The sequence below is a fragment of the Conger conger genome, chromosome 17, assembly GCF_963514075.1.
Source record: "Conger conger chromosome 17, fConCon1.1, whole genome shotgun sequence".
Taxonomy (NCBI): Eukaryota; Metazoa; Chordata; class Actinopteri; order Anguilliformes; family Congridae; genus Conger; species Conger conger.
The window spans coordinates 26,858,598-26,872,000 of NC_083776.1; the positions used below are offsets into that span (position 1 = coordinate 26,858,598).

Consider the following 13,403-nt stretch of genomic DNA (forward strand, 5'->3'; position numbering starts at 1 on the left):
TGCCAGTTGACAAAAGTGTGAAAATTACAATTTGCACGGGTTGCACAACGCATTGAATGGACAATTATACAATAATATATTTTTTCAGAATTTAGGGAGCAGGGCCGCATCTGTGAATTATGATTTAATTTATCAATGGATGAATGGGTATTGTGTTTTTTGTTTATACCACCGTAATGGGAGATGACAAAAGTAAAGTTTTACAGGTATCTGTTCAGCGTTTTGATTCCACGACCCAGAAATAAACGACTGGCTACCAAAATAGTGATATCGTACGTGCAGAGAATAAAAAAATTCACAATGACGAGAAGACTGAAAAAAAGTGTCGACCAGTCAGTGAAGACTGAAGAAGTATGAAGTTCGCAGGGTGCTCTCCGCTTGCTGTTCAACGCAACAAGAATGGCCATATGGGCGCATCAGGCAGACTGTCCATGCATATTACGTCTGACAAGCATTCAGCGACATTCATGTCACGAAACTTGTCAGCTTTTAAATGGTACGCCTTCAGTGTAGTACAATATTAAGTTAAATTTCCAATATGGTTGCAGAGGTTGTTGTTGTACTGTAGGTTGTTGTCATGTCCCCGCAGTACCGGTAGTGGTGCTGTAAGTAGAGTCGACTGAAGACAACTAAAAAAACCCATCTCTTTACTGCTATATTTTGTTGTAGTTAAACTAGATTTAGATGTAGCAGGGAATCGAACTAAATTAGACACGGATAGAAAAGTGGTATTTTACGTTAGCGATACAGCTAATCTGTGAACGACTAGTCCAGTTGATTATAATAAGCATTTCCAGATTCTATCCGGAGCGAATACCATATAGCTACAGTGCATACCAACTGAAGGTAAGCGGATGTGCTAAAGCCTGGAGCTCCAGTAGTAAAGTAAACCGAGGCATTTGTACGACAAGGCCCTTGCCGCTGCAACCCCAGACCCGGGCTTTGAAGATCTGTAAGGCCAATGTTTACGTTTTCTTCATGTTTCTTTTATTTTTAGTGAGACAGGAAAATATACGTTTGCGCATCACGGCGTTGCCGTACAACAGCAATTGATCGTGACTTCAACGTGACAGTGTCTTAGGCCGTCAGTTTTTATTTTATTCTCTAGAAAAATATTCTAGAGACTATTTAAACGGTCTTTCCATCGACTCACTTTGTTCGTAAAGCTATAAAGGTGCATTATTGTAAGTGGGTTATTTTTAAAAAATTAGAACCCTGGAGAATGTTTCCAAATTTAGCTATATGATGCGTTACATTTTGGGGAGTTAATGTGCGTGCATTTAGGTTTCCGTTTCCTGTGAGATCGCTGCTTTGTTTTTAGCTGCCCCTGGGCAGTTAGCTAGCTGGCTCGCTCAAAACAAACTTGTTTAGCATGCTAGCAAGTGTCTTTTGACGTTAGCTAATTTTCCATACTGGTTTCTTTGAATTGAATATCTGACCAGCTAATGTAGCTTGCGATGTTTCCAAAAGTGTAATTTCTAGGTTGCTAGCATCCTTTATTTTCTGTGTACATACTAGCAAATAGGTTTGCTCTCTACATTGTAGTTATCCAATGTGTAGCTGTGACGTTCCTCTTGTTACTTGTCCAACTAACATTACATTTGCCGAGAGGTTAGCTTGATGGTAATGGTGGTAGCTAATGTAATAGGCCCTATGAAGTGGCTAGCTATGAATCGATAGCTAACATGACATATTGGGCATCTCATCATTGCGGTTTCCTTGTTAGTTAACTTAAGTGAACGGCAGGTGCGGTCGATCCATGGGTAGGACGATTGTGGTTGCAAACCTTAGATATTCAAGGACCGATTTGAACTGTGATCATGGAGTTTAGCTGCGGTTTCGTGTGCACGTACTTGCAACACATTCGGTTTTTATTCATCTTAGTTTCTGTGGTACACTTGCACTAAACGATATGCTCGCCAAACGTAAATTGGTAACAGCAATGCAAATTTTACGTAACGTTACATGTAATTTATTTTAACGTGATGTGCGCGTATCGTTTACGCATCACAGAAGTAGCCCGGAATCAAACTGGCTACGTTTATTTTAAATCAGAGAAGTAGTTGCAAATTAAATGGTTAATATAAATGAAAATAACATGGCTAAAAGTTCAGCTTCTTGTAGGAAGAAGGGCGAGGTGTCACGCTATGTTTCATTTTCTTCTTATGGGCTAGCTACTTTTTGTCGTGGGTAGTACATTAATTAACAAGAAACGTAGAGAGAATAAAATGAAAGTGAGTGTACCTGCAAATTGTACATTGGTAGTTCATGGGGTCTTGTGCGTGGATAGGTGTGTGCGCATGTTTTGCTCTCTGAGCGAAATTAAGCTGGCGGAGCACTCCCATCGCCTAAAGCAGAACATGTATTTCCAGTTAAAGTCGTCCATGCGTTAAAGCCTAACGCCGGGGTTTGAACCAATGCTGTTGTTGGCCGTTAGGAGCTAATTGGTAAACATTATGTTACGCATAAAGGCCAACAGTTTAAGCGTGTGGAGGCAGGCTGCTGAGCGATCAGTCACCAGTGAACACCAATGAGATACAGGTGATACAAATACGCGATTAATTGAATGGTGCTCATTTGTGTTTTCAGTGGGTAACAGATTTGTTTTTAACAACCGCTATTTGCGGTTAATCTTATGGTCTTAATTCTAACGAGGATTAGAAAATGTATAACAATTTAAAAGAACGGAACTGTCTCAAAAAATCATAGAATGAACAATCGTGTTAAAATTGGGAGGATTTCAGGTAGAATTGTTGGGAGCTGGCCAGCCCTATCCAACCACCCCCCCACCCTCACAAATATATTTATGGTTGTATGGAAAACTATAAAACAGGAAAAATTCACCGCCCTTCCCACTCCCAGCCTCCTTTTGTCCCTGCTCTCCCCACCTCCATCCACAACAGTAGTGGTAGTAGGTAGTGTACCATCCTCTGAATTCTGTTTTGTAACTTGCACTGGATCATTGGCATCAAATGATATACGGTTGTAGTTGCATATGTGCATATAGTTTTTGTGCATGTAGTTTAAAATGAGTTTTGAACCTGTGCTTTTCGACAAATCTCCTCTTATTAATCTTCAATTTCATCTCTCCATTGAAATATTGCACCAAGTGTTTTACTCTGTGAGAACTCAGAATTTGGTTGGAAATATTCTATAGATATTATAGAACTTCTAACTTCCCTCCCTCCCTCCCTCCTTCTCATCTGTCAGCTGATGTTCTCAAGAACCAGATCCACGTGATGTATGAGGGCAAGCACATACACTTCTCTGAAGTGGACAACAAGCCATTGTGCTCTTACAGCCCCAAGCTGTGCAAGCAGCGCAGACTCAACGGCTATGCCTTCTGCATCCGCCACGTCCTGGAGGACAAGACTGCCCCCTTCAGGCAGTGCGAATACGTGGCCAAGTACAACAGCCAGCGATGCACCAACCCCATCCCCAAGACTGAGGAACGCAGGTGTGCGCATGTTTGTGTGGGCATGTATGTGCACACACCTTTAACTTTAAAGGGTGTGTCTCTGCAGGTGTGTTTGCATGAAACTACACTGTGTGCGTGTGCGTGCCTGTGTGTGAACGTGTCTGCTTGTGTCTGTGTGTCTGTGTCTGTGTGTGTGTGTGTGTGTGTGTGTGAGCGTGTGTCTGTCTGTGTCTGTGTGTGTGTAACTTCAGGTGTGTGTGTCTCACAGGTACTGCAACAGCCACCTGCAGGTCCTGGGGTTCCTCCCTAAGAAGGAGCGCCGGAGGAAGCAGGAGGTGCTGGAGGAGATGCGGGCGCGGCCTCACCTGGCGTCTGTGGCACTGAACATCACCGTGCCCTCGCTGGCTCTGACCGCGCCCAACGGGCTGGACCGCTGGCGGCGCTCTCCTCCCCGCCCCCCTCGCCCCACCCCGGGGCCCCTCCCGGGGGCGGAGCTGCTCGACCCCTTCGCTTTTCATGAGGAAGAGACGGATGGTGAGGAGGGCGGGGCCCGACAGCCCTCCAACAGGAAGAAGCTACAGAGGCAGCGCCCGCCTGATGCAGTCGCCCCCAAGCCCAAAGCAGAGCACTTTAGCCCCCTGCCCACCCCCAGTCAGTGCCCCTCCTCCCCGACAGCACCCTGCCGCCGGCCTCCTGCCCAACCCGCAGATCTGCACCTCTCTCAGGCCCAGCACCCGTACCTTCACCAGCAACCGCAACCGCAGGGCTTATTATGCAAACCGCCACCACCTCAGACCAGCGGCCTGCTGCCTCCCCGCCTGCCCCTCAGCACCAATCACAGCCCGGCGCAGGCTGCCGGCCCCTCCCTCGGCAGGAAAGCCCCGCCCATGGCTCCTCCCACTGCCTCGCCCCCTCCCTCTGACTGCAGGGACGGCTCACAGCGACGCCCGGTAACCATGCGCCCAGTTGCCTTCTCCCCGCCCCCGGCCTGCCTGGCCAGGCTGCATCACCTGGTGCAGCTCTGCTCTCAGCGACAACAGCAACACGGAGACCTCTTCCCTCACCTCGGTAACCCTCCTTTACCCCCAATCGGCCTGCTTTCATGACATGCTTTTCACAGATGTGCATTTCCTGCAACTTCACTTCTGAAATACTGTCAGAGACAAGACTTTGAACTGACTTGGGCTCGTCATTACCTCCGCGAAGGAGGCCATGTAATGACGCCAGTCCGTTTGTCCGTCCAGCTCAGACAGACATATCTGTAAAAAGTAATGGACATGAAATTTGCTGTGCACATTCATGTTTCCAAGTGGAAGAAACCTATTGATTTTGGTGACCCCATGACTTTTCCTCTAGCACCACCGTCAGACCAAACCTAGCTTGAAAAGTAATCACTGGATTGCCATGAAATTCACACTCCCAAGAGGAAGAACATATTGATTTTGGTGACCCCATAACCTTTTCTCTAGTACCATCATCAGGCCAAATTTTAAATCTTCAAATGACCTCGTCTCCGAACCCATTAGTTTCACAGACACAAAACCTAGCTCTGCACATTCAGGCTCCCTAGAGGAAGAAACATATTGACTGGGATAACCCATGACCTTTCCTCTAGTGCCATCATCAGGCCAAATGCATCTCAAAAAGTAATGAATGGATTACGAAAACATTTGCTGTGCCCCCATTCATATAAGGGGAGCTTGCTGTGCCTTGGCGGAGGTCTGCAGTCCATTGAGTACATTCTGTCTAGTTCTAGTTGTTGAGTAGCTTCTCAGCAGAGATGTATGACGAGTGCTCTCTGTCGGTAGTTGCTTTAGAAGCTGTCTGCTTCCCCACACTCACTGGAAGGTGGTCATTTCAGAGGACTACTTGCACATTCTGTGTGGACAGCTGTGCACTGCATTAATCAAGTGCAGGAATGAGTCATTGCGCTTTGAATAGCAAAGGCAGGATATGGTCTTCAGGCCTGAGTGGGCTGGTCCTGCCCCTGAGGGAAGGAGGAGGGTTCACCCATCCCCAAAACAGGTGGAGCTATCGTATATCCTCTCAGCTGTGGAGAGCAATGTCTTTGCATTGGTTCAGATGAGTCATTGATTGACAGTGTATGATAGCTCCGCTCCTTATGGGGTCTGTTGAGCCCGTTGCTGTCATGGAGGCAGTATTGTGGACGGTGCTGTGCTAACTTTGCAGAGTTAACCGGTCAGTATTTCTGTTGGCTCTTGCAGGGTTGGACTGGTCGGAAGACAGTGCGGAGGATGAAGAAGAGGAGAGAATCCCACCATGTCACTACAGCTGGAGACCCCAGGAGAGAGACTCGCAGGACATGTAAGTCCAACTGAACTTCCCAGAGCAAGCAGCTGAAACCTTCACATCCCTGGGTGGACTAGAGCCGATCGTGTGCGTCACCTGCCAGTGTCGCACAATTTAAGCCACAGCAATTTAACATCAGATTCAAAAAGAAAAATGTAAAAAAAAAAAGCGCAAGCTGCCAGTTAACCATGAAAGATGAGGCAGAGTAGATGTGGAAGGGACTGTCCCTCTGACCCGCAGCTCCGATGACGAGGCCGACCGCGGCCGCAGCAGCAGGCTGGCTCGGCTCTGCACTTACCTGCGGCAGAAGTACAAGCACCTGTGCACCCAGGAGAGGGCAGCGATGCGCCAGAGGAGATACCGCTGTGCCTTCCGCCGGGCTCTGCTGCACGCGGCCGGCAGGGACCCGGACTGCGCCGGCCAGCTGGTGCAGGAGCTGCACAGGGTCTCTCACACACCGGCCAGGTACCCTGCACACCTGCACACCTGCTCTCCTGCACGCCCTGCCTCCTGCACACCTGCTCTCCTGCACACCTGCTCTTCTGCACACCCTGCCTCCTGCACACCTGCTCTCCTGCACACCCTGCCTCCTGCACACCCTGCCTCCTGTACACCTGCACACCCTGCCTCCTGCACACCTGCTCTCCTGCACACCCTGCCCCCTGCAGCCATCAGTCCAAACTTGTGTCACTGTTCAGTTCTGCAGTTACATTATTCTGCTGGGTCCCCATGGGCTCTTCCATTCACACCTTCAGAAGAGAAGATGGCATCAAATGGATGGTTTTAGTCTGGCATCATGCAAATTGGTGTTGTTTTGTCCTGATTAGTGCATTATTATGAGATTATGTTCATCCTGGGTTTGTGCTGATTGGTGGGTGTATCGTGGCTGTGTGCTGATTGGTGGGTGTATCGTGGCTGTGTGCTGATTGGTGGGTGTATCGTGGCTGCGTGCTGATTGGTGGGTGTATCGTGGCTGTGTGCTGACTGGTGGGTGTATCGTGGCTGTGTGCTGATTGGTGGGTGTATCGTGGCTGTGTGCTGACTGGTGGGTGTATCGTGGCTGTGTGCTGATTGGTGGGTGTATCGTGGCTGCGTGCTGACTGGTGGGTGTATCGTGGCTGCGTGCTGACTGGTGGGTGTATCGTGGCTGTGTGCTGATTGGTGGGTGTATCGTGGCTGTGTGCTGATTGGTGGGTGTATCGTGGCTGTGTGCTGATTGGTGGGTGTATCGTGGCTGTGTGCTGATTGGTGGGTGTATCGTGGCTGTGTGCTGATTGGTGGGTGTATCGTGGCTGTGTGCTGATTGGTGGGTGTATCGTGGCTGTGTGCTGATTGGTGGGTGTATCGTGGCTGTGTGCTGATTGGTGGGTGTATCATGGCTGTGTGCTGATTGGTGGGTGTATCGTGGCAGTGTGCTGATTGGTGGTGTGTGTGTCCTCAGTGTGCTGATTGGTGGGTGTATCGTGGCAGTGTGCTGATTGGTGGGTGTATCGTGGCAGTGTGCTGATTGGTGGTGTGTGTGTCCTCAGTGTACTGATTGGTGGGTGTATCGTGGCTGTGTGCTGACTGGTGGGTGTATCGTGGCTGTGTGCTGATTGGTGGGTGTATCGTGGCAGTGTGCTGATTGGCGGTGTGTGTGTCCTCAGTGTGCGGTCAGTGCAGAGACGCACAGAGCCGGGACTCTGCACAGGCAGCACTAAAGGCCAGGCCTGCAGCAGCACAGCACTGCCCTTCACCCAGCACTGTTTCCAGCGTATCCTTTCAGCCGCACCTCCCTGACCCCGAGACAACCAGCCCAGGCCTGACTGCAGCACAGCAGACACAATCCCTCCTCTCTCACACACACACACACACACACACACACACACACACACACACACACACACACACACACACACACACACACACACACACACACACACACACACACACACACACACACACACACACACACACACACACAATCTCTCCTCTCACACACACACACACACACACACAATCTCTCCTCTCTCTCTCTCTCTCTCTCTCTCTCTCACACACACACACACACACACAGAATCTCTCCACACACACACACACACACACACACACACAGAATCTCTCCTCACACACACACACACAATCTCTCCTCTCACACACACACGCACAATCTCTCCTCTCACACACACACACACAATCTCTCCTCTCTCTCTCTCTCTCTCTCTCTCTCTCTCTCTCTCTCTCTCTCTCTCTCACACACACACACACACACACACACACACACACACACACACACACACACACACACACACACGCGCTGTTCGCAGTCTCTGAGGTGATGTGATTCGATAACCCCAGCCCTGGCCTGTGCGTGTCCTTCACGCTCCTCTCAGACATCCTGCTCAGCCGCTCTCAGCAGCTCTTCTCCAGCTGCACCGCCAGGTTCGCCGACGGACAGCAGTGCCCCGTCCCCGTGTTCGACATCACGCACCAGACGCCCCTCTGCGACGAGCATGCCAAAAAAATGGTGGGTCCCCACATCACGCCACTACAAGTCACACGTATTCTATGGTACTACGGAGGAAGTCCAGGTCAATTCAACACACTGTTGGACCGCATTATCACAGATTTCAATGAGATTTGGAATGCTGATTTGGCCTGAAAAGAAACCCCTAGAACCAAAATGATAAAGTTATAGTCTCAGATTGTTAATCTGGGCTATAATTTGTCTTGGTGAAAATGTTGCAGCTCAGATTAAGATGGTAATCACTCAACTCTTACCTTTCATTTTTGGGGTAAAGATAACATGGGAAGGGTAGAGCTGGTGAAGAACCATTTCTCTATGACCTACAGTAATGGAGACGGGGCAAGTCCAAGTCATGATGTCACGCAAATTAGTCTGAACTTTGTTAGTTTATCTCTCCCAGATCAACAATCCAAGATGAGTGTCATTTCATTTCCAGAGGTTTCTCATAAGGCCAACTCAGCATGCCGAATTAATTAAAATCCCTGACAATGCAGTCCAGAAGCGTGTTGAATTGCCCCATGTTTTATATCTGTGGCCTGTATTCTCTGGTACTTTTCTCAGCATGTGCAGTTGCATGATTCCAGTGATCTGTGGCATGGTGTACATTGACGTGGCTCTTCTCTCCTGTGGCACCCTGTACAGTAAGTTTTCCCCTCTTGCAGGATAGCTTCCTGCGCGGAGACGGTGTCCGCCGGGTCCAGCACCAGCAGCTGCAGCGTAAGCCTCGGAAGAAGACCAAGCCTCCAGCGCTCACCAAAAAACACAAGAAGAAGAGGAGAGCACTGCGCCGGCCGCAGAAGCCCATCCCCCCGGCGCTGCCCCAGGGGAACCTGGGAATGCCGTGCAGCCTATCGCTGCCTGCACAGGCGGCCAGCATCAGGTCAGCCCGCCCTCTGACCCCTGACCCCTGACCTGGATCCCATGAAGAATATTATTCTATTATTATTATTTTATTTTTTAAATAAACATTTAAATGTTTAGGAAAACTGGAGCCATAAATCCTTAAAGGTGTTGGAGGAGAGTGACACATTACACCTGGGTACCAGTACCTGCTTCCTATTGGCTGGTTGGGGCGATTTTTGTGATTAAAATAGAGCAAATTGCCTGCACTTCTTTACTGGTTGATTTTGTAGAATTAAGAAAAAACAGTTATTTTAAGCCCAAATACTTAAGTAAAGTTATGGAAGAAGAGTATTGCATTTACATTTTAATTTTAAAGTGTAAACGCCCAACGTTGTTGACTCTGACCGTTCTTGTGTTAAATGGTAAAGGATCTTGGAAGATTTTGGCTCCAGTTTAACTGCCTTTGGTGGCAACCGCCTGTTTTTTGTCGAGACATTTATCATGACATCATTTCCTGTTTGCTTGGCAGGACTCCTTTAACCCCCAGCCTCAGTAATGACGAGCTTCCTGATGACATCACTAATGACATCAGCGACATTCCACACGACCTTGAGCTCAACCAAGAGGATTTCTCGGACGTCTTGCCAAGGCTACCGGATGACCTGCAAGACTTTGACTTGTTTGAAGGTACCTTCTTTCTGGCACTTATTGTAGAAAAGCTACACAGTTCAGTCATGCCTGTCCCTGAGTTGGCAGTTACTGTGCATGTTATTCTGAACTGTACACAGCATTCTTCTCAGCTAGCTTGCTGATTGTAAATGACTTGGTATTTATTCATCAGATAGGTTTCTTGATTAGTCATCTTGTGTGTTTGTGCATGTGTGCCTCTGTCTCGTCTGTCCGTCTTGTCTGTGTGTCTGTCTCTCGCTTGTCTGCCTGTCTTTGTCTGCCTGTCTGTGTGTCCGTCTGCCTGTCTCGCTTGTCTGTCTGTCTCGCTTGTCTGCCTGTCTCGCTTGTCTGCCTGTCTTTGTCTGTCTGTCTGTGTCTGTGTCTGTCTCTCTGTCTCTCCGTCTGTCTGCAGGCAAGAACGGCGACTTGCTGCCCACCACGGAGGAGGCGGAGGAGCTGGTGCGGGCGCTGCAGGCGATGGGCTCGTACACGGACACGCTGGTGTGCCTGGGCGTGCAGGGCGGGGCCATGGGCATGCCCGCCGAGAGCTTCTCCAGCCTGGAGCTGGCCGACCACCTGCTGCAGCCCCCCACCCCCCCCAGCTCCTCCTCCTCCTCCACCCTGCTCACGCAGAGCCCTCCCGCAGACAGACCGTTTCCCCGGACTCTCCCCTCGCAGCTCCTGCCCAAACCCTCGCCCCATTACGCCGAACACATCCCGTCGCCCCACGCAGACTCAGGCCTCCTCCTGGAGGCGCCCGCCCGCTCCCCGTGGGGCTCCCTCTCCCTGCCGCTCGCCGACCCCTCTCCGTTCGGCAGTCTGAGCGGGCCCGAGGGCCTCCTGCTGTCCACCGCCCTGTCCACGCCCCCCTCCGGCGCCCTGCCCCAGGGGGGTCTGAGCACCTCCTCCCCGCACCTCCTCCTCGCCTCTCTGCAGCCCAAGCTGCAGCTGCCGCAGTTCAGCAGCGCGTTCGGCCTGCAGCTGGCCGCTCACAGCGGCATCCCCACAGACCTGCAGCCCTCGCACAGCTCCACGGCGCCCCCCACTGGCTTCTCCCTCGCTGGCGCCAGTGCCAGCAGCGTGGCCCCGCCCTTCCCCACACAGTAGCACGGGGTCAGAGGTGGTCTCCATCGACACCCTCCCCCAACAGGGCTTCTCGCATTCCTGTGTGACCGACGACGCGGTTGGCAGCCTTTATGTCCGTGACCCCCCCTCCCACCAGCACAGGGTGAGGTCTGAGCGTGGGTGGAGAAGAGATCTTTCCGGAAACGAGTCGTCGGTATTGCAGTGTCTGGGACAGTGCTGAGGGCTCACTGACCCCTCTCGTTGTGTGGGCAGATAATCGTGCCCATCTTTACGGTCATTGTCGCATCTCATTCACAAGTATTATTAATATTATTCATAAAATGTATTTATTTAGCTTTTTCCTCACAGTCCGCAGCATTTACCACAGAAACGGGCATCAGTATGAGCCTGTGAGTGGAGTGAATGGAGTGAATGGAGTGAATGGAGTGAGAGAGTGAGAGAGTGAGAGAGTGAGAGAGTGAGAGAGTGAGAGAGTGAGAGAGTGAGAGAGACTGCCTGCATGTGTGGCTCATTATGACTACAGGTCATAGTGTTACCCCCTGTCATGAACTGGTCCTTCTCTCCAATATTAATAAGTTTGTCAAAGCACTTTTAATCACCCGTTTTTACACTGTAAATATAGAGTATTTTACTGATCAGCAGGAGCTCATGGTGTGTAATCAGTGGCTGCATTAGACACTTGAAGTCAAATCTGGGAACTTAAAGCAATAAACCATCAGTGACATTCACATCTTCATAGCGTTTTACCAAATGGCATCAGTCTTCACTTATGTGTTTTTGTTTGACTTTTAAAGTGGACAATAATATATATATATTTTTAATAACGTCAGTGAAAAGTCTGATCTGTCGTAATTTCACCCTGTGCAAGGAGACTGGACACTAGGGGGAAATATGTGTTGTGTGTGTGTGTATGGTGTGTATGTGTGTGTGAGAGTCTGATCGCCTATTTGGTGGATTAAAATGCTCAAATTCTGGATAACATGAATTATATACAGTATATTTATACAGCACCTCTCACGGATCTTCAAGTCACAATGAGTAGGTGTGGGAAGGGAAGGTTGAATTCACTTCAACTGCATCCCATTTGTACATCATAGCGGTTAAACCACAAGAGGAGAGACAGCCCCTAAAGCTGTACAAAACCTCACTAATCACATCTCTGGAGCCTGGCTCCTCACACCCCTCTCACTGGAGATGGCATGGCCCTTTTCCTGTTAGGATAGAACGAAGCTTGGTGGCAGGGAAGGAGTACTTGTGCCTGCCTCTGCTCTGGCTGATCTGCCCCGGTCCAAGCACTGGCCCCTGCTGCACAACTAGAGTGGTTCTTATCCCTGATTCTGCCGGGCCGCAGGATGTGCTGGATGTTATGCTGAGCACTTAATCTATCAAAAAGAAGTTGATTGGACAGTGAACATATCTCGCTCGGTTTTGTGAGGTCAGCTGTTTTGAAGTATAAGGAAAAACAATACCCTGGTACCCTCTAGGATTAGGTCTGAGAACCAATGAGCAGGGGGCAGGGGTACCCAACAGAAACGATTTTCTCCCCTTTTTTTTTTAAAGAAAAAAAGCCATAAACGAGTGCATCTCGGACACACGGAAGCTGAAGCACTGACTGTTCTGCCTTTTCATGGGTTGGGGTGGGGGGGTTCTTTTATGTCAGTGAGCCTGGAAACTCAGTTACCTCCCCAAAAACTGGCATTTTTAACAGGGCTCTCTCAGCACTTGTAACTGATTTGAAATCCAAGAGGTTGCGGAGTGACTCCTGTACACAATGAATGTGCTGTAGCACAGTTTTAAAAGATTAATAGGCTGAGCTAATAATGATAATTATTAAATCATGGTTTAATTTAAGTTTTTTTTTGTATACAAAGTTTACATTTTTATGTGTATTTTCTTGTGTACAAAGTATGTAATAATGTGTATAAACAGTATGTAATATCTGTATATAGTGTGACAGATTTTGATCTTTTTTGGACATAAATAAAACTTGCTGTGAGGTATTCGCCGATGTTTGCACAACTATATGGCGCTGTGTTCATTTCCTCCACCGTGCCCCAGCCAGCGGTATTTACTGGGCTAAAAAGAGTTAGCATATGGCTGGAGATGCGCTGAGATCCCTGGGTGAAAGGACAGAAAGTTCAATGTTGTGGTTAGTCCACCAGTCAAACGAGACCATGAGGGTTAGGCTAGATAACAGATTTCGAAACGAATACAAACAACATACCGTTGAGTGTTCTTTACCTGTACACAAGCAAACAAACAGTTTGCAAACTTAAGAGTTGTGCTTTTACAAGATTGATGACACTGCAGTAATCGGGTGCCAGCACTGCTGCACATTCTTGCCGAATTGCTGAGGCAGCTGCATTTTTGTTCTTTGGGGGTCTCTCCATTGTTCGAGTAAAATCGGTTTGGCATTGGCATATGTTGTATTTAGAAATGCTGACATTTATCAGAGAGGCCAATACTTCACTGCAGTGTATTTTGGCGTCTTTGATAGCAGGGCCGTTGTCAGCCATGAATGGGGCTGCTATATGTATTTGGCGCAGTGAGATTGAGTGACATTTGTGCAAG

The 13,403-nt window shown here is 49.0% G+C and overlaps 1 protein-coding gene across 6 annotated transcripts; it reads left to right on the top strand.

The window, feature by feature from the left end:
* Positions 1-357: 357 nt before the first annotated feature.
* On the top strand, positions 358-12,832 carry LOC133117125 (INO80 complex subunit D-like). 6 transcript variants are annotated; one of them, XM_061227267.1, is made up of 10 exons: positions 358-496; positions 3,211-3,457; positions 3,687-4,486; positions 5,644-5,743; positions 5,969-6,193; positions 7,375-7,481; positions 8,101-8,234; positions 8,897-9,114; positions 9,607-9,764; positions 10,159-12,832. In XM_061227267.1, the coding sequence occupies exons 1-10, from the start codon at positions 400-402 to the stop codon at positions 10,851-10,853; spliced, it is 2,781 nt and encodes a 926-aa protein (XP_061083251.1). In that variant the 5' UTR covers positions 358-399; the 3' UTR covers positions 10,854-12,832. The 6 variants fall into 6 exon arrangements, with proteins under 6 accessions (XP_061083251.1, XP_061083252.1, XP_061083253.1 ...); XM_061227268.1 differs by lacking the exon at positions 358-496 and adding an exon at positions 616-846; XM_061227269.1 differs by lacking the exon at positions 358-496 and adding an exon at positions 845-952.
* The last annotated feature ends 571 nt before the right edge of the window (positions 12,833-13,403 follow it).

Bases quoted from the DNA above. Each gene is read 5' to 3' on its own strand.
- LOC133117125 (XM_061227266.1), top strand. From the start codon at position 2,807: ATGGTTGTATGGAAAACTATAAAACAGGAAAAATTCACCGCCCTTCCC. The intron at 9,115-9,606 runs GTCAGCCCGCCC...TTTGCTTGGCAG, and splicing joins GCACAGGCGGCCAGCATCAG to GACTCCTTTAACCCCCAGCC. The intron at 9,765-10,158 runs GTACCTTCTTTC...GTCTGTCTGCAG, and splicing joins AGACTTTGACTTGTTTGAAG to GCAAGAACGGCGACTTGCTG.